We start from the raw sequence: 20803 nt of genomic DNA, 5'->3' as shown, positions 1-20803 counted from the left end.
TCCCGGGGAGCCCCGCGGCCCGGAAGCGGATGCGCGGCCCCGGAGCCGGCGGCGGGCAGATGGCGGAGTGCGGGGCGCAGCCCCCCGGGGGTGGCAGCGGGGCTGCGGGCGCGCCCAGCCGGCACGAGAAGAGCCTGGGGCTGCTGACCACCAAGTTCGTGTCGCTGCTGCAGGAGGCCAAGGACGGCGTGCTCGACCTCAAGCTGGTGCGGGGGCAGGCGGCGGGGGGCGAGGGCTCCCCGGCCCGGGGGTGGGCTCGGAGGGAGCGGCCGCCGGCTGAGGGGGGCTCCGGCGGGACCGGTGCTCCGGCGGCTGGGGCGGGTTTGGAGCGGGAGAACGGGGACATGGCAGCGCCCGGTGCAGCAGGTGGTTTAGGCTGGATTCCAGCAAAACCTTCACTGCAAGAGTGGTGAGGCACTGGTGGAATGGGCTACCCAGGGCAGCGGTGGAGTCCCTGTCCCTGGTCAGAAGGGTGCTGGATGTCGTGCTTAGGGACGTGGGTCAGTGGTGAGGTTTAGTGGCTGGGATCGATGATCCTGGAGGCTTTTCCCGCTGTACGGATCCTCTGTTTCTAGGTGCACGGAAAGCGGGGTTCCTGGGGTGCGGCAGAGCTGCCGGCCGTGCACAGAGGGCTCTGCATGGGCCGCCCTCACAGCCCCTCCTGCTCCTCCTTCCCAGCCCTTCTCCCCATCCCATCGGGTTGTCCTGGGCACTCTTCTTTCCCCAGGACCTTGCCATACGTTGCAGGTGTTTGTTTTCTTTGGTTGCAGAACCGTTTGATCACCTTTGTTCTGTTCTGTGTTCTTGCCCTGTACTTGATGACTGGCACCAAAGCCTCAGACATCTACAGAAACACATACCTATAGAAACTGTCCGTACAGCACTTAACCCTCCAGGAGGGGGAGTGTGGTCACAGTCACCTGCCAGATGTTGTCCCCCATGCCTTTAGGCAGTGGAGAAGTGCTGCGTGAATGCATCTTGCTTCTGTATTTTTGAGATCTTCACCTGGAGGAAGTAACACTGTGCAATGTATAGTACTGAATCTCTGGCCTTTCCTGTAGGGGAAGTTCCTTTGCTGTGGTTTATATAATCATCTCTTATGTGGGCACGTGTGTGAGACAGACAAGTGCCAGAAAGCCCCAATAATGCAGGGGTGGAGGAGTTTCCTGGCTCCATGCCTGTGCCAAATTGTTTTCTCATTGGATTTGACAATATATTTGTGCTTCAAATGTCCATTAAAGGAGTTTGTGTTGGTCAGTGTGATTTATGTAGTTGTATGGCATAGAGTCTCCAAAGTCCTCGCCCCTCACTGATGGATGACAGGGACATGGTTCCTGTGCTGACCTGCTCTGTCTGCACTGCCACTAACATAGTTGGTCCTGGCTGTGCACACATTAACTCTTGCTGGTGGCAGGTTGCTGTGTGGTAGTGGAAACAGTGCCATTCCTTGAAATCTGAGAGGAAAAGGGTCGTGTGAGCAAGGCAGGGAAGCCCCAGCCTTGCTCATGGTTACTCTCCACCTGGAGTCATGTCATTCAAACAGAGGAATCTTTTGAAAAGATATTGATTCTTTGTCAAATGGTGTCAGATCAGCTTTAGAAAAGACTTTGTGAATGTTGATTTCACTGAAGTGTTGCACAGACAGATCTCAGCATTTCCCTTCCCATCTCCAGCTCTACCTTGAGGGAGCACTGAATTTTTAGGCTGCTGAACTACCGTTTTCTAGCACTGCTTTGCTACTGGAGAGTGGTGATTTTTGCATCCACTGTGAGCAGTAGTGTTGGAATTTGGCTTCTGTTTAGTGGGGAGGCTGTGGGGTAAGAAAAAAAGAAGAATGAGTGACTTCTTCTCATGGTCATATGAGATCAAGAACATGGCTGTGTAACTTGAAACGCTGGAACAGGAGAGGTATGAAATAGGGAGCAAAGTAATTGGCCAGGAGTTCATCTGCCAGGCAGAAAGGAGCTAAACATGGCTGAGAGTTTGGAACTAATGTCTTAACCTTTTTCAGGCTGCAGATACCTTGGCTGTGCGACAGAAGCGACGGATCTACGATATCACAAATGTCCTGGAAGGCATCGGGTTGATTGAGAAGAAGTCCAAGAACAGTATCCAGTGGAAGTGAGTGGCAGAGATGGTCTAAATCATTCACAGGTCCCTTCCAGTGCAGGTTTAAGTGACAGTGGGATTAAAATGCTGTGTGCAGAGGGAGGTTCCTCAGTCGTCCATGCTCGTGCCTCCCCCAGCTGGGCTGTGCTGATGGCACAGTGAGGAAAGCTGAAGTATGTGTGGTGTCTCTCTTACAGCAAAGGTGTTATTTTGGTGCAGACTAAATATTTGCACTGCCTTGGTCTAGAAAAGATACCTGTCATGGTACTGCAGGTGGGGGAAGAGTCCTGCTAGACTGTGGGAAGTAGAAAGGTGTACCAAACACCATTGCTGTGCTGGGAGGTGGGGATCTAGAGTGGGTGCAGAGATGGCTTTCCAGGCAGTCTGGCATTGATGTTTGACACAGGTGGGAATAAGAGGCTGGCAGAGAGGTTGGGGTTGGTCTGGGTGTCTCCAGGGTTGATATATCTCACCCATTTTTGCTTTACCCAGGGGGGTGGGTCCTGGCTGCAACACACGTGAAATAGCTCACAAACTGATCGAGCTGAAGGCAGACATTGAGGACTTGGAGCAGCGGGAACAGGAGCTGGAGCAGCAGAAGATGTGGGTTCAGCAGAGCATCAAAAATGTTACAGAAGACATGCAGAACAGTCGATATCCTTTGTGTGAACTGATGGCTCTGTCTCCGTGTTCACCTGGTGGGCTGGGAAGCAGAGACCTGAGGGCTTGGTGGGTGCTGACCTGTTGCTGCTGGAGAAGCTGCACTGAAAGGGTCAAAAGGCAGCACCTTGGCTTGAAATTAGGGTAACTGTCCAACCTGGAGACCTGCTTTTCTCTGCATCCAGCTCCTCCTCTGGCTTTTGGAAGTAAAAAACATAGTAATGTTTACCACAGTGAGAAAAGTGCTTCTTTCTGAGTCACAGGTGCCACTTTCCTGAGCGCAGAGCAGCTTTTGTGGCTTAACTATCTCAGGATGTCAGCTCTGACAGGCATGGAGCTTGCAGACCTCACCTGCAGACCACTTCAGAGTGTGGCATGGAGAGCCTTCTGGGAATGGTGTTCCTTGTGCTCAGGAAGGAAACACCAGGTGCCCTTTGAGCTCTCTGTGTGTGCAGGAAGCTGCAGCCTTTGTCCTTAACCTTGAGAACATTAGCATATGTGACACATGAAGATATCTGCAAGTGCTTCACAGGTGAGAAAATGCTCATTTTCAGTGAGGTGCTCCATTGCAAAGATGTGATGGTGCAGGCCTGTCAGTCTGTCCCAGCTGCTCTCCTTTCTCCAAGAAAGAATAGGCAGCAGACTGTGGGCTGGCCAACAGCATCAAGTGAAATGTAATGTCAGCTCTGATGCTGTTCTGGATTTGTGTACCACTGAGTTGTAGCTTTCTTGTCTCCATTAGAGGGGACAGGCCATATCTTTTACTTGTGCTTAAAGGAATAGAGATGCTGCTCCTAACAAAGTCTTCTTGCTGGGTTTCACTGTTGGGTGAATGTGTGTTGTGTTAGAAGCCCTTCATTTTAAGGGCTTGGGTAGGCAGTGTTCTAATAAGAGGAAACAAATTTTATTTCGCAGTAGAAACCATGGTATAAGCAGAGAAATAGTATTAAAGGTGGTCCCTCAGCTGCATCAATTCCCCTGCCAACAAGAATGCAGGAAGGAGACAGCAGAGGACAGAAGGGAATGCACCAGTTTCTCTGCTCTCACTCCCTTCATTCCTAAAGTTGGGGGGGGCCTGTATCAGAAGTCCTATGTTCTGTCCCTGGGCAAAAGTGAAGAAAACCCACAGGAGCCTTTGTTTCTTCTGCTGCCACTTCTAATGACAGGTGTAAGACCAGATTAATGCCTGGTGGCCAGCAGGCAGTGGGGCAGCCTCAGTACATAAACTGCTCTTCCCAGCTGTAGTGGTGTGGACTCGCAGCTCCTTTCTGCTTCAGTGGGTGCCTGACCTCTCCTGACCTGGCAACCTGCTTCTGCTTGGTGGCTGCAGAGATTGAAGCTGTTTATCCTGGCTGCCTCCAGCCATGCATAAGCTCACCTGTGTCTGGCTCTCCTCATCTCCTCCAAGCACTTTTCTCACCCTGCACTTCATCAGCTCCTCTGTTTGCTGTCACTGCCTTTGGCTTTCCCTGTTCACCAAGTTGCTGCTGGTGTAACGGCTGCATCACCACCCCTTTGGCTTTGCTGTTCCTTCTGTTGAAGCTGCACTTTTGGGGGCAGGGACTGTGTTTTCAGTTTGACAGTGCTGGGGGCCAGATCACTCGTAACAGTCTGGAAGAGTTTACTGGAGACCAGCAGACAGCTCATTGCTTGGCTGGTTGAGTGTTTTGCATTTCATTGCACCTGGTTTTTGTAAATCACTTGGTGTTTGAGGTCAGACCTCACCAAAACATGCAGAGATTAGATCTTACTGAGGGTGGGTGTCAGTTCCCTCTAGAATTGAGGCTTTCATCCATGGTTTTCCATTGCCTGTCCAGTTTTCCTGTATAAATATGCCTTACAGACTCATTTTCCTCCTCTGAGCACCTGAGCCTTACAGAGCTTCTTTGGTTGGACCTCTTGTGTTCTCAAACTGTGGTGCAGGCAGAATTTCAGCTCTTGGTTTTTCTAACTGACTGCTATTGAACTTGCTTGCTCCAAGATTTCCATTCTTGGACTCTTGTCAAATAGAGATTAATTAAAAAAGAAAGAAGTAAGAATATGTCAGTTTTTAGTGGGAAACTTAATTTCTGCATCTGTTGCTGTGAAGCATTTTGCACTTGCAGATTCAAAAAGGAAGTGGAAACCCACTGGGTGCTGTTTTGTAGAAGTATTTGGGACATTATATCAAAGGAGTTACAAACCCAGCACCTGTCTCTGAAACTGACAGGTCTTACAGCTTGAGCTGGTGTCTTTTAGCTTTCTTATGCATTTTAAATATCTTTTACATTTTTCTTAAGTGTAGATTTGTTAAACAAGTCCCATCCAATTAACAAATCCCATGTTGTTTTTAATCCCTTTACCTTTTGCTGATCTGACATTTGATTGCCAGCCTGAAATTAAGGGATGTGCTTTTCTGCTGTCCACTTTCTGTCATCACTCTGGGGATCTTCTGTGTTAATTATCATGTGCAGCTTAATCAGAATACTGGGGAATTGTGAATGTTAACCACACTAAAGCTTAAACATTCAAAGTGAAAGCTGCAAGCTGCTTGATCTAAATATGTCAGATATTCACAGCTCTGGTATTTCTCTGTTCATGTTTCTCTAAACCCAAATACAGGCTGGCAGCTGCTTGCCTATGACTGTTATTAGGGTGCAGGTCTTAAGGAGCTGCAGAACATGAAAGGAAGGATGCTGTCAGCCTGGCTTCCAGCCCCACATGTGCTGGGCTCTGTGGAGAGTCCAGCACAACTAAGACAGCTCTGGCCAGCAGAGACTGGGGAGTGCAGGTTTCAGGTGTTGGGACACCAGCCTGAGGTTGGCAGCCTGGCTCTGAGCCTGGTTCAACCCCATCTCTCTGCTGGCAGTGCAGCTCTTTTGTTTCTAATTCACCCTAAAAGCTTGTGACAGCAGAATGAACGATACTTCCCTTAGGATTCAGATTTCCTAAGGGTAAATTTAAGCCAGTTCTTCTAAGGAAAAGAGAAATTAGTCTTGATGAGGACACTGCTAAAAAACTTCAGGGTTGCGTTGGGAGAAGCTTTGCAGGTTCTTTGTGCCCTGGGCCGTTGGATTATTAGAAACTGTATGATGTGCTTGGGGTGTAGATGTTTTCCTTCCATGGAGGATTGCCAGAAGAGAGGAGGTGTTGAGGAGGGGCTCTTCATCAGTGCTTAATTAACATCACAACAGCTTGTGCCCAGGAGCCCTGACTGCTTCTGTTTCCACAGGAGACACCCTCCTCGTGATTCGAGCCCCATCAGGCACACGTTTGGAGGTTCCTGTCCCTGAGGTGAGTGATAAATTCATGGGCAGAGTGCAGGGGCTCTCTGTGTGTGTGTACATGTGTGTTTTGCCTGTGGAAAATTGATGTGCTATTTGCAAATGGTTATTAATGTAAGTCTGTGTTTTGCTTTTGATTTTTTTCAGGGCCTAAATGGACAGAAGAAATACCAGATCCACCTGAAGAGCACAAGTGGTCCTATTGATGTTCTCCTAGTAAACAAAGATACTTGGAGCTCTCCTCCTGTCGTACTCCCTGTCCCTCCCCCTGAAGACCTCATTCAGTGCCAGGCAGCTGCACCCTCAAAACCGCAAATCCCACCGCTCGCCCACTTCCAGGAGGCCTCCGTTCCCAGCTGCACCCAGCCCTCCACACCAACACCCACCAGCACTCAGGACCATGGGCCTCCCACACAGAAAAATGCAGGCACAGGTGAGAGGGAGCTACAGGAGGCAGAAATTGGCTGGTGGCTGGTAGAGCAGGGTACATTCCTTGGCCCTGTTGGGGCTGGCACTGCCGGATGCACAGTGTTGAGCCGCAAAGGCATCTCTGCCTTTGCTGCTGCCCTTCCTTTGGCCTTGGTTAGTGGGACTGGTTGTGCTCAGGGAGATCAGGCACTTGGCTTCAGCGGGTAGTGCCAACCTGTAGGAGCACCTGTAGGGGAGAAGCTGGTCGTGCAGGTTCATTGGTCAACAGGAAATATGTCCAAAAATGGGCCTGGGGGAAAGCAGGAAAGCTTCTCCATGTGCAGCTGCCTGGCCAGCACTGCCAGCGAGGGCTGAGTCTGTGCTGCAGCTGCCTTTGGGCTGGTGGGAGATGACATTCCTGGGTGTGTCTGTGGTGTTCCCAGAGTGCGATGTCCCGGCGGCAGAGTCCAAGGGCGGCGGTGACTTCGAGGGCCAGCCGGCGGCGTTGGACACGCAGCTGCTGCAGTCCTCAGCCTCGCTGGACAGCAGCTCTGTCCTGCCCAGCACCTCTACCTCCTTTGAGCCCATCAAGCCCGACCCCACAGGAGGTGAGTATGCTGCTTGTTTCATGTGTTGCTCCGAAGTCCTGCCGCTGGGCGTGAGGGAAAGGCTGCTGGGCCTGGAGGAAGGAGCTGAACTCCATTCTGCCTTTATGCTGTCAGCCAGAGTCTGCAAAGGATGAGTAGGCATTGCCCTGTGAGGCTGCCAGGAAACATGGTGACAAGGTGACTGTGTCTTGTGTCCTGCTGCTTTCAGTACTAGAAAGTCTGCAAGGGACACCCCATGACCCACGTCTCTGCTGTTACATGTATGGTTATTTCCTCTCAATCCTTTCTGTAGAGTAAGGTCCTATTTTTGAGACTGCATGAAGCTGCAGAATTTTCAGCCACCACTGAGAGCACCTTTGTAACTCAGGGAGTTTTCTGTTTTAGGAGAGCTCGTGTCTCCCTCTTCCTCCTTTGCTCAGGAATACTTCATCTGTCTTTAGTGATCTTGTGTTCTTAGTGACCCTGTAGTATACATTTGGGGAGCTCCTTGATGTGCTTTAAAAAAGAAACCCTGGAGCATTATGCTAGGAAATGGCAGGCTGGCCCAAGGAGAGAAAAGCATCCTCTAGGTAATCCACACTTCTGGAATGTTTTGAAGCCCAACTTCCCTGCAGAAACACTCATGGTTAGGTTGTGGTTAGAAGAAGAAGTCTTGTTCAAACACAGCTTGCCCAGTGCTTTTTTCACTTCTCTCTGCTGGCCTGTCTCAGAGAAGCATGAGCTGTGGAATCATCTTGGTTGTGGAATTAGGCCTTGGATGTGCATATATCTTATCACTGTGCCTCTCCAAAGGCATGTCCCCATCCTACACAAGGTAATCAAGGCAGTGTACTGGGTGAGGTTTACAGACACAGCTGCTGACTGTGATAACATGTTCATGTCCCAGGGCTCCTACAAATTTATTTTAAAGTAGTGGACCTCAAGTGTTTTGTTGCTTGTCATTGCAGCAGAAATATCTGACATGGAGTGTGGGAACAGAATTCCTGGATGATTTGGGTGTGTAAGGAGCACAGTAGGTTTGTGGGTGATTCTGCTGTAAAGCATTTCAGACTCTTCATGTAATGATCCAAACCATCTGGTTTGTTGTATTTGCAGTACTGGAACTTCCCAAAGAGCTGTCAGAGATGTTTGATCCAATGAGAGGTACGTTCATTCCCTGACCACAGCTTTTTTCTGTGCCCATCTATCCACAGAAAAGGGACAATTTGTTTGATTCGCTCCCTTTTGGATTATTTTGTGGATGTGGTTTTGTAAGGTGCTTGTGGTCATTGGTGGCTGCTGGCCCTCTACTAAAGAGTAGTTAGGCACTTCTAAAATTACTGGTTTCTGTATGTATTTTTCTGTCTCCATGTTTCCAGCAACCTCTGTTAGATCTTGCCTGCAGTGCACCAGCAAGGGCTTTCCTGTCCCCGTGCCGACACTAATCCATGTTCAGCCTTTCCATGCTCCTCCTTCAGCTTGTCAGCAGTATGGAAAAGAAAAATCCCTGCTAAGTCTTGTTTCAGCTTTAGCTGCCTAAGGCTAATCCAAGCAAATAATCTGGGGAGATAGTGTTCTCTCTTCAAAATACTTCTCAGTGGTGGTGGTGGAGGAGCTGGTAATTTTGGAGCAGTAGGAGAGGGAGATGCTGTTACTTGTGTTTGGAGTTCTGACTCTGCCCAAGGAATATCTGTGGGTTGCTGCCTAATGCTGGGACAGTCTTTGGGTTAAGGGCAGAAAAGGTGAAGGAATTTGGTGTTGGCATAAACCTAAACTGGGAAACTATCAGTTCACTTATTTCCCTTCACTGCTGGCCAAATACTTTGTAGCCCGCAGCCAGGCAGGGCCAAGTACACACCAAGTACCTCAGTGGTGGTCACAGGAGATGTACATCAGCTGTCCTTAGTTCCATGCTCTGGCTTTGTGAAGGTGCTGCCTTTGGGTAAAAATCCCCACAGACCCAAACACAGACACATGTGAGTCTCCAATGTGTGTACTCTTAGTCCTGGGCTCCACAGTCAGTCTGGAGAACATCATTCCTTCTTGCCCAGCACTTCTGCTGCAGATAGTGGATGAAGTCTTGATGATGTCTAAGTACATCTGAAGAGCAAGTTTGAGTTCACAATGTGAGATATGAACTACTGCAAAGCCCCAGCCATGTAGAAGATCTAACTTACCCAAAGTAAGTGTCACTATGTGGATGCTATTGTAAAGGAGATGTTTCCTCTCTATGGTAAAGTATGTGGTTTTATGGAGTATTCTTCCCAGTTTGGAGGGGGAAGATAAAAAATCCAGGAGCAAAGGACAAAACAGAGTCAACAGCTACAGAGGCAACACTCAGGACTGGAAGAGAGCAGCGCAGCAGAGCTCAGAGGAACAGTCTTTGCAGCACACTCCATGCAGCCTCTTATCCTCTGTGTGATCCCAGTACTGTTACCTTGGCACTGGCAGCTGCTTTAAGGCTGTGCAATCCAAGCCACAGGAGCTGGAGTTCTCTCATAGTGTTTTGTGCTGGAATTACTTTTACTACATGGCTTTATCTCTTTTAAGCACAAGCTTCCTTTCACTGCCTGCTGCACATGCTGTGCCTTAGCCAGAGAAGGGATAACAAGGGTGGGGAAAGTGGGGAACTACTCAGGAGCAGACCAGGAGACTGTTTTGCTACCATGGACTGTTTTGCTACCATGCTTGTCTCTTCCCCAGAATGTGTGAACTCTGAGCTGCTGGAAGAGCTGATGTCATCTGAAGGTGAGTCTCAGAGTCTGCTGTCATGGTGTGGCCTTCCTGGGAGGAAGCCCGTGCTGTGTGACTTTACCCAGCTGGCAGCCTTGTGACTGTAGACTTGCCCTCATCTTTTCTGAGCTCTGGACACAGACTCAGTTCTCGCTGTCCTGCCAGTCGCTGAGAGAGGTGTGAGAGCCAGAAGTCTCTTCAGTTCTGTGAGGCTGACTGAAGCAACCTCAAAGACTGTTGCTGTGAGGTGGCTGTGCTGCTCAGTGCCATCGGCAGCTCTCAGCTGGGGTGGGAGTGCTGAGTTTTGTAACCAACCCTGGGCTTCTCTTTCCCCAGTGTTTGCTCCCTTGCTCCGCCTCTCCCCTCCACCTGGAGATCACGACTACATCTACAACCTGGATGAGAGTGAAGGTGTCTGTGACCTCTTTGACGTGCCTGTCCTCAACCTCTGACTTCTCAGTGCGGCTGTGAGCCCTGCAAACACGGACTGTTTTGTAACTCTTTGGAAAGTATCTATTTTTGGATTCCTTTTGTGCTAGAGCTCGATGGCCAAGTAATTCAGAGATGCTCTCAAATGGACTCAGAGCCAAGAGATGTGGACTTGCAGGCTGGGAGCCTCCCTGTAGTTTGCTTCTTCCTCTGGTGCACGTGCAAGACGCACGTGCAGCTTTCCCCCCGCGTCTCTCCACTGGATCCTGGGCCTCACTTCAAAGGGTCTGTGTTTTGAGTGTTCCCAGTTCACCTGCAGAATTTGCCCACGTGCCTCTCTGAGCTTCCTCCAATCTGCATGCCTTGGTTTTTTCCTGCACTCCCAGAGGCACTTTGCACCTCCTAGGTACCAGCTGCTACAAGGAGCCCCAATACCATGGTCAGTTCACAAGCCAGAGGTTGTTTGTTAGATTTCTTTGTGTTAGTGGTTTGGATTGGGGTAGTTTTATTTCCAAAAGGCATCAAGAGGGAAAAAAAAAAAAAGGCACCAAAGTGTCTATTTCTTTCAGTGACTTCAGACCAAGCTAGTATGTTTTACAAAAAGCACTTTTTTTAGCCAGCTGTGCTTCCTGGTGGGATTCAGGAGCTGAGCACTCCTTGTAGGACCCGGGAGCACTGAGCCTTTCCCTGCTGGTGCATCAGCAGGAATGTTGGATCTGCTTTCACCAGCCTTCTGATGCACAGCCCCAGGGGCTCCAGCTCCTTGTCCAGCAGCTGTGCTGTTTCTACAGGGCTAAGCAGAGGTGCCAGTATGGTTTTGTTTTTAATTTTTGGTTTTGTCTAACTGAAGAGATGTTTCAAAGGATAGGACTGCTTCAGCTGGTGCCTGTAAGGTACTCCAAGGACATCAGAGCCTGCTCATATTTGCAAATAGCTGGGTTTTTCCAACCATTGCACTTGAACTTGCAACTGTCTGAAAGGTGACCAAGCAGTTACAATTCAGTAGTATTTTGCTGTGACAGGTGATGTAGGTGTTGTCAAAATAGTGAGCTTTTTTTACCCCTTTTTCTCTCAGGATCAGGTTTTCTGTATATTTGAATTTGCTCCTTAGTGCCCGTACCCACACTCCCAGTGCCTGATCCTGTAACAGGTCTTTACCTACTGTGATGCTTTCTCTGCATCATTTCTTCTGCAAGATTTTCTTCATTGCTTTGGAAGGTCTGCTCTTGGCTTCTTTAGGATCATCAGCTGGTACCAGGCTGGGACCTTGTGCAGTTTAGTTGGAGTAAAAATGTCCTGATGAAATTTGTATTGTATTTTGCAAGCCCCAACTTTGGGTTTTGGTCAGGTCTTGTGAGTGTCTTTAGTTTTGCACGTCTTCCTGCCACCACAGTGGAAGCAGCTGTCCTGCCTTTCCTGCTCTGCAAACTGCTGAACAGAGAGCCAGGCCAGGCCATGGCTGGCTGCTGCAGACAGGGAGCTTCCAGCCGTCCACTTAAACAGCTGATGTTTGATTTCTCTGCGTAGCTGCTCACTGCCTGTGACCCACACAACCAGCTGCAGCACCATCGCTAAGGGATGTAAAATATCAAGAGCCTGCAGAAGTGAGAAGTGTTGGGGACCTGTGTCCCTGGAGTGGCTCCTCAGGCGCTCTCATTTTGCATGGGACTCCTCCACGAGGACTGTTCATTTCTGCAGTGACAAAGCACTGGCAGCCTCATTGGAAAAAGCATGAAGAACTCGGGAGGAGCAATGGGACACTAGTTTGGCAGCTGCTGCTGGCAAGACAGCTGAGGTGTGAGACCCCTCTGGGGGGTGAACTTCCAGCCTGCATGCTGCCTGTCCCTCAACCTTCCCCTGTCCACATGGAAGCTGACCGGAATCCCTTGGTCCTGCCTGTTAACAAGGCTCCGTGGCTTTGGTGTAGCTCGAGCTCTTCATGTACTGCCTGGCCCTTGCCCTCCTTCCCAGTGTTCATGTCCACCACCAGTTAGACGACCTCCCGAAAAGGATACCTAGAGAAAAATTTACAGTTGCAAATGAACTTTTGATTCATATATAAAGATTATTTTTATACTTTTTTTTTTTTTTTTTTGCAAGGGAAGAAAATTGCCTGTCATATTTGTACAGAGTGTTCTCTGACGTGAATAAACAAAAACTTTCCAGAGTTTCTCACCTTGCCCCAGCCTGTGCCTCCTCTCTGCCCTAGCCCGGGGGATGGGGTTCCTTTCCCAGCAGGAGGCCGTGTCCTGCTGCCGGAGGTGGGTCCTGCCACACCCGCGTCAGCTCAGGTGAGGGGGCCGGGCCTGCCCGGGGCTGGGGTGGTGGCACAAGGCCTCGCCGCGGCGGCCGGGCCCTTCGTGAGGGGAGGCGGCGGCGGCGGCAACAACCCGGAACTGCCGGCGGTGCGGAGCCGCCGCGGGAGCCATGCCGCCGCCCAAGGACGTGGTGAAGATCGCCATCCAGATGGTGGGAGCCATCCCGCAACTCATCGAGCTCCAGCAGGTACTGCCCGGCACCCCCGCAGCCCTCCCCGCGCCCCCCACCCCGGCTCACGGCCGGCCTCCCTCCCGCAGACCAAGCCGCTCGCCTCGGTGCTCAAGGACGTCTGTGATGCGTGAGTACCGCACCCGCTGCCTGCGAGCCGTGACAGCCCACGGCCGGGCTGCGGTGACCCGGTGGCTGCCGGCACCAGCCGAATGGGGCTGTGACCGGCCGCCCGTGGCCGCAGGTGGAGCCTGCCCAACGCCGAGCGCTACGCCCTGCAGTACGCGGACGGGCGGCAGACCTACATCACCGAGTCGGTGAGACACCCCCCAGCCCCCGGCCCCGCCGCTGCAGCGCCCGCCGGCTCACCGGCTGCTTTTCTCCTTACAGAACCGCAGGGACATTAAGAACGGGAGCATTTTACGGCTGACCACCTCCCCGGTACATCCCTCTGCCCCCCTGCCTCCTCTGCTGTGTGTTCTGGTGCTCCGTGCCCCTGCAGTGGGGTGCTCTGAGCCCTCTGCCTCTGACTGCCTCTGTGACTTGAGCTCATGATGGCTCTTCTCTGTGCCTCAGATCCAGCAGAAATAACTCAGGCAGGAGACATGTCTCAGCCTTCATTTTCCCTCAGCAGAGCTTGGGGGAGTTTGAAGAGAAACTGAAACATCTTGAAATACTTTAGAGATGGGGGCCAACTCATCAAGTGTTCTTAGTGTCATGCCAGTTTGACCACCATCCTCAGCTCCATCTGGTCTCTGCTCTGCTCGCTCTGTTTCTTGGTCCAACTCCTTACTGGGGCTGCTCTAGGCTGAGGCTCCTTCCAAAACTTCCACTTCAGCTCTTACAGCCACCTTCAAGTTTCTCGCTGTCTTTCAATGAGCCCCTTTGGCTTGATTCTTTCCTTCCTGGTAGGACCAAGAAGCAGAGCAGTTGTATATCGGGATCCAGAGCAAGAATGTGGATGTGAAGACTGACTCACTGAAGAAGCTTGCAAGCCTCTCCCAGGATGTTACCTTTGCTCAAGAGTTCATCAGCAGGAATGGCTTGAAGCAAATATACTCTATTGTAGAAGAAGGGAACGAGTTAGTATCAGGACAGGACTTTACTTGCAGTCCTTGACTTTTCTTCTCCCTTGCTAATGCTGCATGAGCTCCAGGCTGGGTGTTGGAGTGGACTCTGTGTTCCTGACTTGTTGATGCCTGTACTGTGGCTGTGTCCCTGCATGCTGGCAGCCAGGGGAAGGTCCCCACAGATATGCAGTCCTGACTCCTTGTGAATGTGCCCAGACTTGAACCTTCCATCCTTTTTCTGGCTGGGTTATCTTGTAGCCTCATGGGGTTTGCTACCAGGAAACCTCCTGTGATCATCTTGGCCTCCAGTGCTGCTCCTCATTCCTGCCACCCTGAATGATCCCTCTGATTCCTGCCACCCTGAATGATCCCTCTGCCCTGAGGTTTTAGCTTCAAGAGTTCTGCAGGGTTCTTAAGAAAATCCTGGTTGCCAAATACCACTGCCTGTGTGACTCTTTCAGGATGTGATGGTGCAGCTCCTCTGAGCTCCTGTCACACAGAGAATGTGGAACCAGGCAATGCAGCACATGTTTCTTGGAAGTAGAAGGAGGGATATGGGGTGGGTCAGCTTTCCCAAGGGCTTGTCTGCAGTGATCTTTGTACCATGGTGATGCAGCTTCCAACTACTGAACTTCCCCTGCTTTGACTTCCTGGGCAAGTCGACTTCCTGGGATGACTAAGTGAGAGTCTATTTTCTTACCCAACAGTCTTTCCTTTCTCCTGCTCACTGCTCTCTTCTCTAGCTGTTTCTAACATGCCCACTAATGTTCAACTGCAGAGACACCACCATAGGATGGGAGTGGGGTATCTGGTTGCCATCCTCACTGTATTTGTTCATCTGTCCCTCCAGTACAGGGGAGATGCTGGCTCACACCCTCAAAGCCTTCACAGAGCTGATGGAGCATGATTTTGTTTCCTGGGAAAATCTTAGTACAGTCTTCATCAAGAAGGTAAGAGTTTTCTGCAGTGTCCACAGTTTGTGCCTGTGGGATCCCTTGTTATCCTCGTGCTCCAGGCTCAGCCTGCCATTGACAGATGGTTTTGTGTCTCATAGATAGTGAGTTATGTCAACATGAATGCAGTGGATGCGTCTATCCAGCAGCTCTCCTTGTCTATCTTGGAGAATATGGTGCCTACCAGTCGCCTCCTCTTTGAGGTGGTCAAAAAAGAAGTGACGTTGGACCGCCTTCTCACCCACCTGCAGGTGTAAGTGGAGAGGCCGGAGCACCATTCGCCCCCATCCTCAGAGCTGGTGACTCTCACATCCTCCCGCTCTTCCTCCCACAGGACAAATGCCCAGCTGCAGCTGAAGGCCATGGCTCTGCTCATTGCGCTGCTGCTGAGCGCGACCGACGCCGAGCGGCGGGTGAGGGGCACCATGGCAGGGTGGTGGCACCACAGTGCCTCTGTCAGCAGGGTGCTCTGCTGAGGGCTCTCAGCTGTCAGGACTTTTTGTCTCAAATGACAGAAGTATCACGGTTGGTGGTGGCGCAGTGATTGTAATGACCCAGCCCCTGGCACATCTGAGCTCTCAGGGTGGGCACCCCCTGTGATGGGACCTTGGGCAGCTGGGCTCTCTGCTGTGGGGTTTGTGCTCTTTGGGATGGCAGGGCTGCAAGAGGTGCCCAGAGATGTTTAAAGTCTATGTTCTCATTCTGCCTCCTCCCTTTTTTTGGGGGATATGGTAGTGTGCTGAGCTGGGGAATGTCTCACAGCCTTTTTTTTTCCTAGGACATGATGGACTACCTGAGGGAGAAGAACATCAGGCAGTTTATCCACAAGGTGAGGAGCTAGGGTTGTGCAAGGGTCTGCTCTGCACTTCATTCTCTGTCCTTTCTCCCCAGGCCCTGTGCCCTGAGCCCCAGTCTTTGGTGACTGCGCTTGGCTGGGTTGCTTGTGTGCCCCATAGCCCTTCCTTGAGAATGCCTATGGGTGCTGCTCTGCTGGCACCCACATGCCCAGGGTTGCACCCCCATCTGCCTGCAGTTCAGTGTACACGCATCTTGGCCAACCCCAAGGGGAGTTTCCCACTTCCCAGCACACCTTTGAGCAGCAGGACCAGGCTGTTGGGTCCTGTGCTTGGACTGGAAGCAGCAGCATGGGGGAACCTTCTGTCTCATATCTCCTGTAGAACATTATCCACAGCTCTGAGCCACTGGGGGACGAGATGGCCCATTATCTTTATGTGCTGCAGTCTGTCAGCCTCAACTTGTGTGAGCATCGCATGAAAATGTCCATGGATCCCTACTCACAGGTCTGGGAGTACTCTCCTTGCAAGTCTGCACCTGGTCTCTTCCACCTGTGGAAGTAGCTCACATTTGGGTGAACCCAACACATTTGGGTTTGCCGTGGGAGAACTTGCTTCCGTGGGGCTCACTGGCATCCCCTCCTCTCTGCTGTCCCTCCAGGAGCAGCGGGATCTCCTCCAGTCCCTGCGCCAAACTGCTTTTGAGTCGGAGAGCGAGGTGCCTGCTGGCACCTTCAGCACCGAGCGCCGGCGATCCCTGTGTGCCAAGGAATTCCGCAAGCTGGGCTTCATGGTGTGTTCCTCCTGCATCCCCTACTGAGCGCCATGCTGGCTCCACCACATGGCCTTGGTGGCACCTTCTGATGGCTCCCGTAAGCCAGGTGTCCCTGCTGATGCTGAGGGACAACCACACAGTACCTCCCTTCTGCTCCCTCGGCACTCCTGAACAGCGAGTGCTGTGGAGCTGCTGGGACTCAAAGGCAAACCCCATGGCTGTGTTGGGAAGACACTCCTGCTTGAAGAACAAAGCAGCTGCTAAATTGCATCCTTTGTGTCCTCCTAGAACAACAGCAACCCAGCAGAGGATCTCCGCCGTGCCCCACCAGGACTCCTTGCCCTGGACAACATGGTGTATTTCTCCAGGAACACCCCTAATGCCTACAGCAGGGTAGGTGCTGTGCTCTCCCAGGGAACTTCCTGGTGGAGAAGTGCTGGTGGATCTCCACCTTCATTTCCTTTCCTTATGATCTGTCCTTAGCCACACCCAGGCAAGTGTCCTGATGTTTCTATTTCAGATGGAAATGAGTCCTTCCTCTGGGTAGGAAAAGCCAAGTGAGGCCAGTGCCTCTGAATTTTTAAGGGTTTGCTCACAGTTTGTTTTCCAGGCCTTGAGCAAACTGGGGCAGTTTGGGCAAAACCAGCAGGGCATGAGCCATGCTCCAACCTGCAGTGGCTGTGACCAGCTCCCACACTGCCACAAGGGAAGGAGGAGGCTGGGGCTGGATTTTGGGAAGAGTGGGTCACTTGTATTAGAGATGGCTTCACCTGTTGGGAGGACAGCTTGACTAGGAATGCAGGAGGAGCATGGAAAGTCTGACACCCACTGTTGGGGCAGCCCTCCAAGTCTATGTAACATGAGGTTATGGCCCTCTTCTCCAGTTTATCCTCGAGAACAGCAGCCGGGAAGACAAACACGAATGTCCCTTTGCTCGAAGCAGCATCCAGCTCACCCTGATCCTCTGTGAGATCCTGCACATTGGAGAGCCATGTACGTGTGCCCAAGCTTGTCCTTCTCCCTGCCCTGCTGCTTGGGGAACAAGCTGCCAGGGCAGGGGACTGCATCCATGTGGCCACCAGACTCTGGCATGGCTGACAGTATGGGAAGGGGATGGAGGGCTGGGAAATACCCAGGTTTCCCTGGACACTGAAATCCCCTGTTAAAACTGGGGAGTCTGGCTTCATCTGTCCTTCTCACCACAGGCTCGGAGACAGCTCAGGCCTTTTACCCTATGTTCTTCGGGCAGGATCATTTCTTTGAAGAGCTATTCTGCATCTGCATCCAGCTGGTGAACAAGACCTGGAAGGAGATGAGAGCAACCCAGGAGGACTTTGACAAGGTGAGGGGGGATGCTTTTTCCCTGGATGGGAGTACAAATTCAAGGATTTGAGGAGTGTCGCCAAACTGGAGTTGACATCCCGGGCCTGGCAGGTGATGCAGGTGGTGCGGGAGCAGATCACCAGGACCCTGTCCCTCAAGCCCACGTCTCTGGAGCTATTCAAGACCAGAGTGAATGCACTGAACTACAGCGAGATCTTGAAGCTGCGGCAGACGGAGCGGCTGCACCAGGAGGAGACGCTGGCTGTGCCTGTGCTGTGAGTGGGCTGTGGGCAGGGATGGGGCTGTGATGGGGGCCTGAGGCAGGGACAGTGCTATTGGGCTGGGAGGTCAGCAAGTGCCTGTTGAAATGGCTGTGCTCCTCTTCTGCTGGCTCTCATCCCAGGGAGCTGCGGGAGAAGCTGAAGCCGGAGCTCCTGGAGCTGATCCAACAGCAGCGCCTGCTGCACCTCTGCGAGGGAACCCTCTTCCGCAAGATCAGCAGCCGCCGCAGGCAGGGTGGGTGCCAGAACCCTGCTCCAGGGTAGAGGGGCCTGGTAGCGGGGCAGAGGCTTATTCCCATGTCTCCTGCCACTGGGGAAGTCCCAGTTAGTCTGTGGGAGTAGAATGCCAACTCCCTGGACAGCTGGTGTGGGCTGTCCCATGGGCTGGGAGAAGTGGGGAGTGCTGATAAGGTGGCAGCTCCATGCCCCTTGGGAAGGGCATCTCTGCAAGGGGAGGCTGAGACTTTCTCATGGCTCTTCTGCTGCAGACAAGCTGTGGTACTGCCGCCTGTCCCCCAACCACAAGGTGCTGCACTATGGGGACGTGGAGGAGGGGGTGCAGTCTCCCCCCATCGAGAGCCTGACAGAGAAAAGTAGGTGATAGAGAGAAAGAGAGGGTGGGAAGGAGGGAGGGGAGCCCTCTGATAACCTCCAGGTTAAGACTGCCTTAAGGTGGGAATTGCCCCTCTGCTTGGCTGCTGCATGGCTGTCCCAGTGTCTGCTGGTATTGTGGGACTGGGAGCTGTGGGAGTTCAGGCTGTGGCAGACTGGCTTCCCAAAGGGTGCTGCAGAGTGGCTTGAGCCCCCCACCCCAAGCTGTGGATGGCTGTGAGTCCCCACATTTGGGTTGTACTGGGCTCTGCACATGGGGGACCTGAAGGAGGGGGAGAGGGATGGGAAGAGGGACAAGGAATTCATAGCTCCTCCACTTGCTGCAGTTCCTGTGGCAGACATGAAGATGCTGCTGGTGGGGAAGGAGTGTCCACACACAAAGGAGAAGAGCTCTGGGAAGCAGAACAAGGTCAGCACCTCACACCCTATCGTGTCCAGCTGGGGATGGGTTTTGGCAGTGGGTGGATGGTGGCAGGTTGTGTGGTTTCATGGACAGAGACCTCTTGGGTCTCCTGGAGTACAGAGGAGGAGGCTGGGTGCAGCTCCTGCTCTGAACCCCACCAGGGCTGGGAGGAGTCCAGCTGAGAAGCCAGCTAGCCCCTGTGCTGTCCCTGCAGGATGTCCTGGAGCTGGCCTTCTCTATTGTGCACGATGTGGAAGAATACTGCCTCAACTTCATTGCCCCCACCCGGTACGAGGTGAGCTCCAGGGGCCTGCTGGGGTGGCACACAGTGCCCAAGATGTCTCTGCCAGGGCACAGCAGTCAGGAGAGGGAGCTCTGTGTGTCCCTGGGGGGTGGAAGCAGAGAAAAGGGCTCTCTGGCTGCCCAGGGCTGGTGCCAGAGATGCTCATCCTCTTCTCCAGTTCTGCCTCTGGACAGATGGGCTGAATGTGCTTCTGGGCAAGGAGATGACAAGTGAGCGAACACAGACAGACCTCGATGTCCTGCTGTCCATGGAGCTCAAGCTGCGGCTGCTGGACCTGGAGAACATCAGCATTCCCGACGACCCCCCTCCCATCCCAAAGCCTCCCAGCAACTTAAACTTCTGCTATGACTTTAGCCATGCAGAGCAGTGAGTTCCTCCCTGTGCCCTGTCCCCACCCTCTATGCCCCTCAAAATCAAGCCCCTCCCTCCAAGCTCTGTGTCTCATCTCTGGCCCAAAGGGACAAGCCAGGTGCTGGCTGGGGGCTTGGGTGTTCCACCCTTCCCTGCCTGTGTCCTGCCTCCTGCAAGAGCATGGAATGAGCCACCAAGCATTAGCCTCCTGTTCAGGGAGGGTGACCTGGCTGCTCTGCCCCCTACCATGGGGAGGTGAGATGAAATATAAGACAGTCAAACCCCTCTGTGGTGGCACTGATTCCCCCATACTGCAGCCAGGCTTTGGGCAGAGAGGGCAAGGACATGGACTGGAATAAAGGTACAGGCAGCCCTGGGATAGCTGGAGCGGGGAGTAACACTACAAAGGTACGAATCTGCACTGCCTCACTTTTGCCATCAGTGTAGGGGATCCTTTCTGGACAACAAAGTGGTTAGAAAAAGGATGGAATACACCTTTCCATTAAGTTTGTCAAGCAGATGGCATCTCCGGGGCAGGATGTGCCTGCCCTGCCAGGTCCCTCCTGCACTGAAAGGTGTATTTGCTGAGCCCTCTGCACTGTCCTGGAATGGGGGTGATTAGGGTACAAGCCCCTTTTTCCCAGCACCATTCAGCTGGGCCTGGTGTGAAGAGGAGACCCTGGTGTGCCCATCGTGCCAATTTCAGTGCCTTCCCCACCCGGGGCAGATTCTTGCACACTTCAGCCATGCTGCTGCACTACTGCACCACAAGCTACCTCCTCCCCGGCCCCACAGCCCCACCCCAGTGCCCTGCACCTCCTCGTGCCTGCAGCTTCTCCCAAGGGTGCTGTGCTAACAGCCTCAGGTCGGTAGGATCAGCCGTGCCTGTCTCCTGTGGACTGGGACAATAAACACTTGTGGAGAACTCGGAGCCATGTCCTTTCCAAAGGTTTGGGGAAGGGCTCAGGCTGACTGAGGATCAGAAGGGGCCAGAGTGGGTAAGGCTGGGATGGCAGCACCGTGGGAGCTGTGCATGAAGGAGCTGGGAATGGCTGGCAAGATCTTGTTCCTGGTGTTGAGATGCAGGCTCAGAGTCAAGCTCCCTACAGCTAAGACTACAGCTAAGGCCATTTCCAGCCCAGGATGGCTGGGAGCACTGTGGATGGTCCCAGTCCCATGCTGGGCAATCCTTCTTTTCCTTTGCGTTGTTACTCGAACAGTGAAGTTCTTCCCAGTTCGCTTGTCCAGAAAGGGTGTGGAG

General features: G+C 52.5%; 2 protein-coding genes across 6 annotated transcripts; both read left to right on the top strand.

Moving 5' to 3' along the window:
• Nucleotides 1–15: 15 nt before the first annotated feature.
• E2F4 (E2F transcription factor 4) lies at nucleotides 16–12346 on the top strand. Of its 2 annotated transcripts, XM_041400743.1 has the most exons (10): nucleotides 16–206; nucleotides 2012–2121; nucleotides 2602–2763; nucleotides 3258–3301; nucleotides 5981–6042; nucleotides 6180–6465; nucleotides 6884–7048; nucleotides 8144–8191; nucleotides 9731–9775; nucleotides 10097–12346. In XM_041400743.1, exons 1-10 carry the CDS (start codon nucleotides 30–32, stop codon nucleotides 10210–10212), a joined length of 1215 nt encoding a protein of 404 aa, XP_041256677.1. In that variant the 5' UTR covers nucleotides 16–29; the 3' UTR covers nucleotides 10213–12346. The 2 variants fall into 2 exon arrangements, with proteins under 2 accessions (XP_041256677.1, XP_041256678.1); XM_041400744.1 differs by lacking the exon at nucleotides 8144–8191.
• Nucleotides 12347–12431: 85 nt separating this feature from the next.
• ELMO3 (engulfment and cell motility 3) lies at nucleotides 12432–20467 on the top strand. 4 transcript variants are annotated; one of them, XM_041400622.1, is made up of 20 exons: nucleotides 12432–12694; nucleotides 12766–12806; nucleotides 12921–12993; nucleotides 13085–13117; nucleotides 13589–13758; nucleotides 14597–14696; nucleotides 14801–14952; nucleotides 15034–15112; nucleotides 15478–15528; nucleotides 15878–16000; nucleotides 16155–16286; nucleotides 16557–16661; nucleotides 17153–17261; nucleotides 17474–17610; nucleotides 17703–17866; nucleotides 17995–18107; nucleotides 18361–18465; nucleotides 18811–18893; nucleotides 19102–19182; nucleotides 19349–20467. In XM_041400622.1, exons 1-20 carry the CDS (start codon nucleotides 12617–12619, stop codon nucleotides 19559–19561), a joined length of 2142 nt encoding a protein of 713 aa, XP_041256556.1. In that variant the 5' UTR covers nucleotides 12432–12616; the 3' UTR covers nucleotides 19562–20467. The 4 variants fall into 4 exon arrangements, with proteins under 4 accessions (XP_041256556.1, XP_041256555.1, XP_041256557.1 ...); XM_041400621.1 differs by having other exon boundaries at nucleotides 13067–13117; XM_041400623.1 differs by lacking the exons at nucleotides 12432–12694; nucleotides 12766–12806; nucleotides 12921–12993; ... (2 more) ...; nucleotides 14597–14696; nucleotides 15034–15112 and having other exon boundaries at nucleotides 14946–14952.
• Nucleotides 20468–20803: the final 336 nt, after the last annotated feature.

Source organism: Onychostruthus taczanowskii, unplaced genomic scaffold, assembly GCF_017590055.1.
Source record: "Onychostruthus taczanowskii isolate IOZ18803 unplaced genomic scaffold, ASM1759005v1 scaffold18, whole genome shotgun sequence".
NCBI lineage: Eukaryota > Metazoa > Chordata > Aves > Passeriformes > Passeridae > Onychostruthus > Onychostruthus taczanowskii.
The sequence above is the reverse complement of the archived record's forward strand: the minus strand, read 5'-3'. Positions and strand labels throughout refer to the sequence as shown.

Bases quoted from the DNA above. Each gene is read 5' to 3' on its own strand.
- E2F4 (XM_041400743.1), top strand. From the start codon at position 30: ATGCGCGGCCCCGGAGCCGGCGGCGGGCAGATGGCGGAGTGCGGGGCG. The intron at 2,122-2,601 runs GTGAGTGGCAGA...TGCTTTACCCAG, and splicing joins AAGAACAGTATCCAGTGGAA to GGGGGTGGGTCCTGGCTGCA. The intron at 9,776-10,096 runs GTGAGTCTCAGA...CTCTTTCCCCAG, and splicing joins AGAGCTGATGTCATCTGAAG to TGTTTGCTCCCTTGCTCCGC.
- ELMO3 (XM_041400621.1), top strand. From the start codon at position 12,617: ATGCCGCCGCCCAAGGACGTGGTGAAGATCGCCATCCAGATGGTGGGA. The intron at 18,108-18,360 runs GTGGGTGCCAGA...CTTCTGCTGCAG, and splicing joins CAGCAGCCGCCGCAGGCAGG to ACAAGCTGTGGTACTGCCGC. The intron at 18,894-19,101 runs GTCAGCACCTCA...CTGTCCCTGCAG, and splicing joins GCTCTGGGAAGCAGAACAAG to GATGTCCTGGAGCTGGCCTT.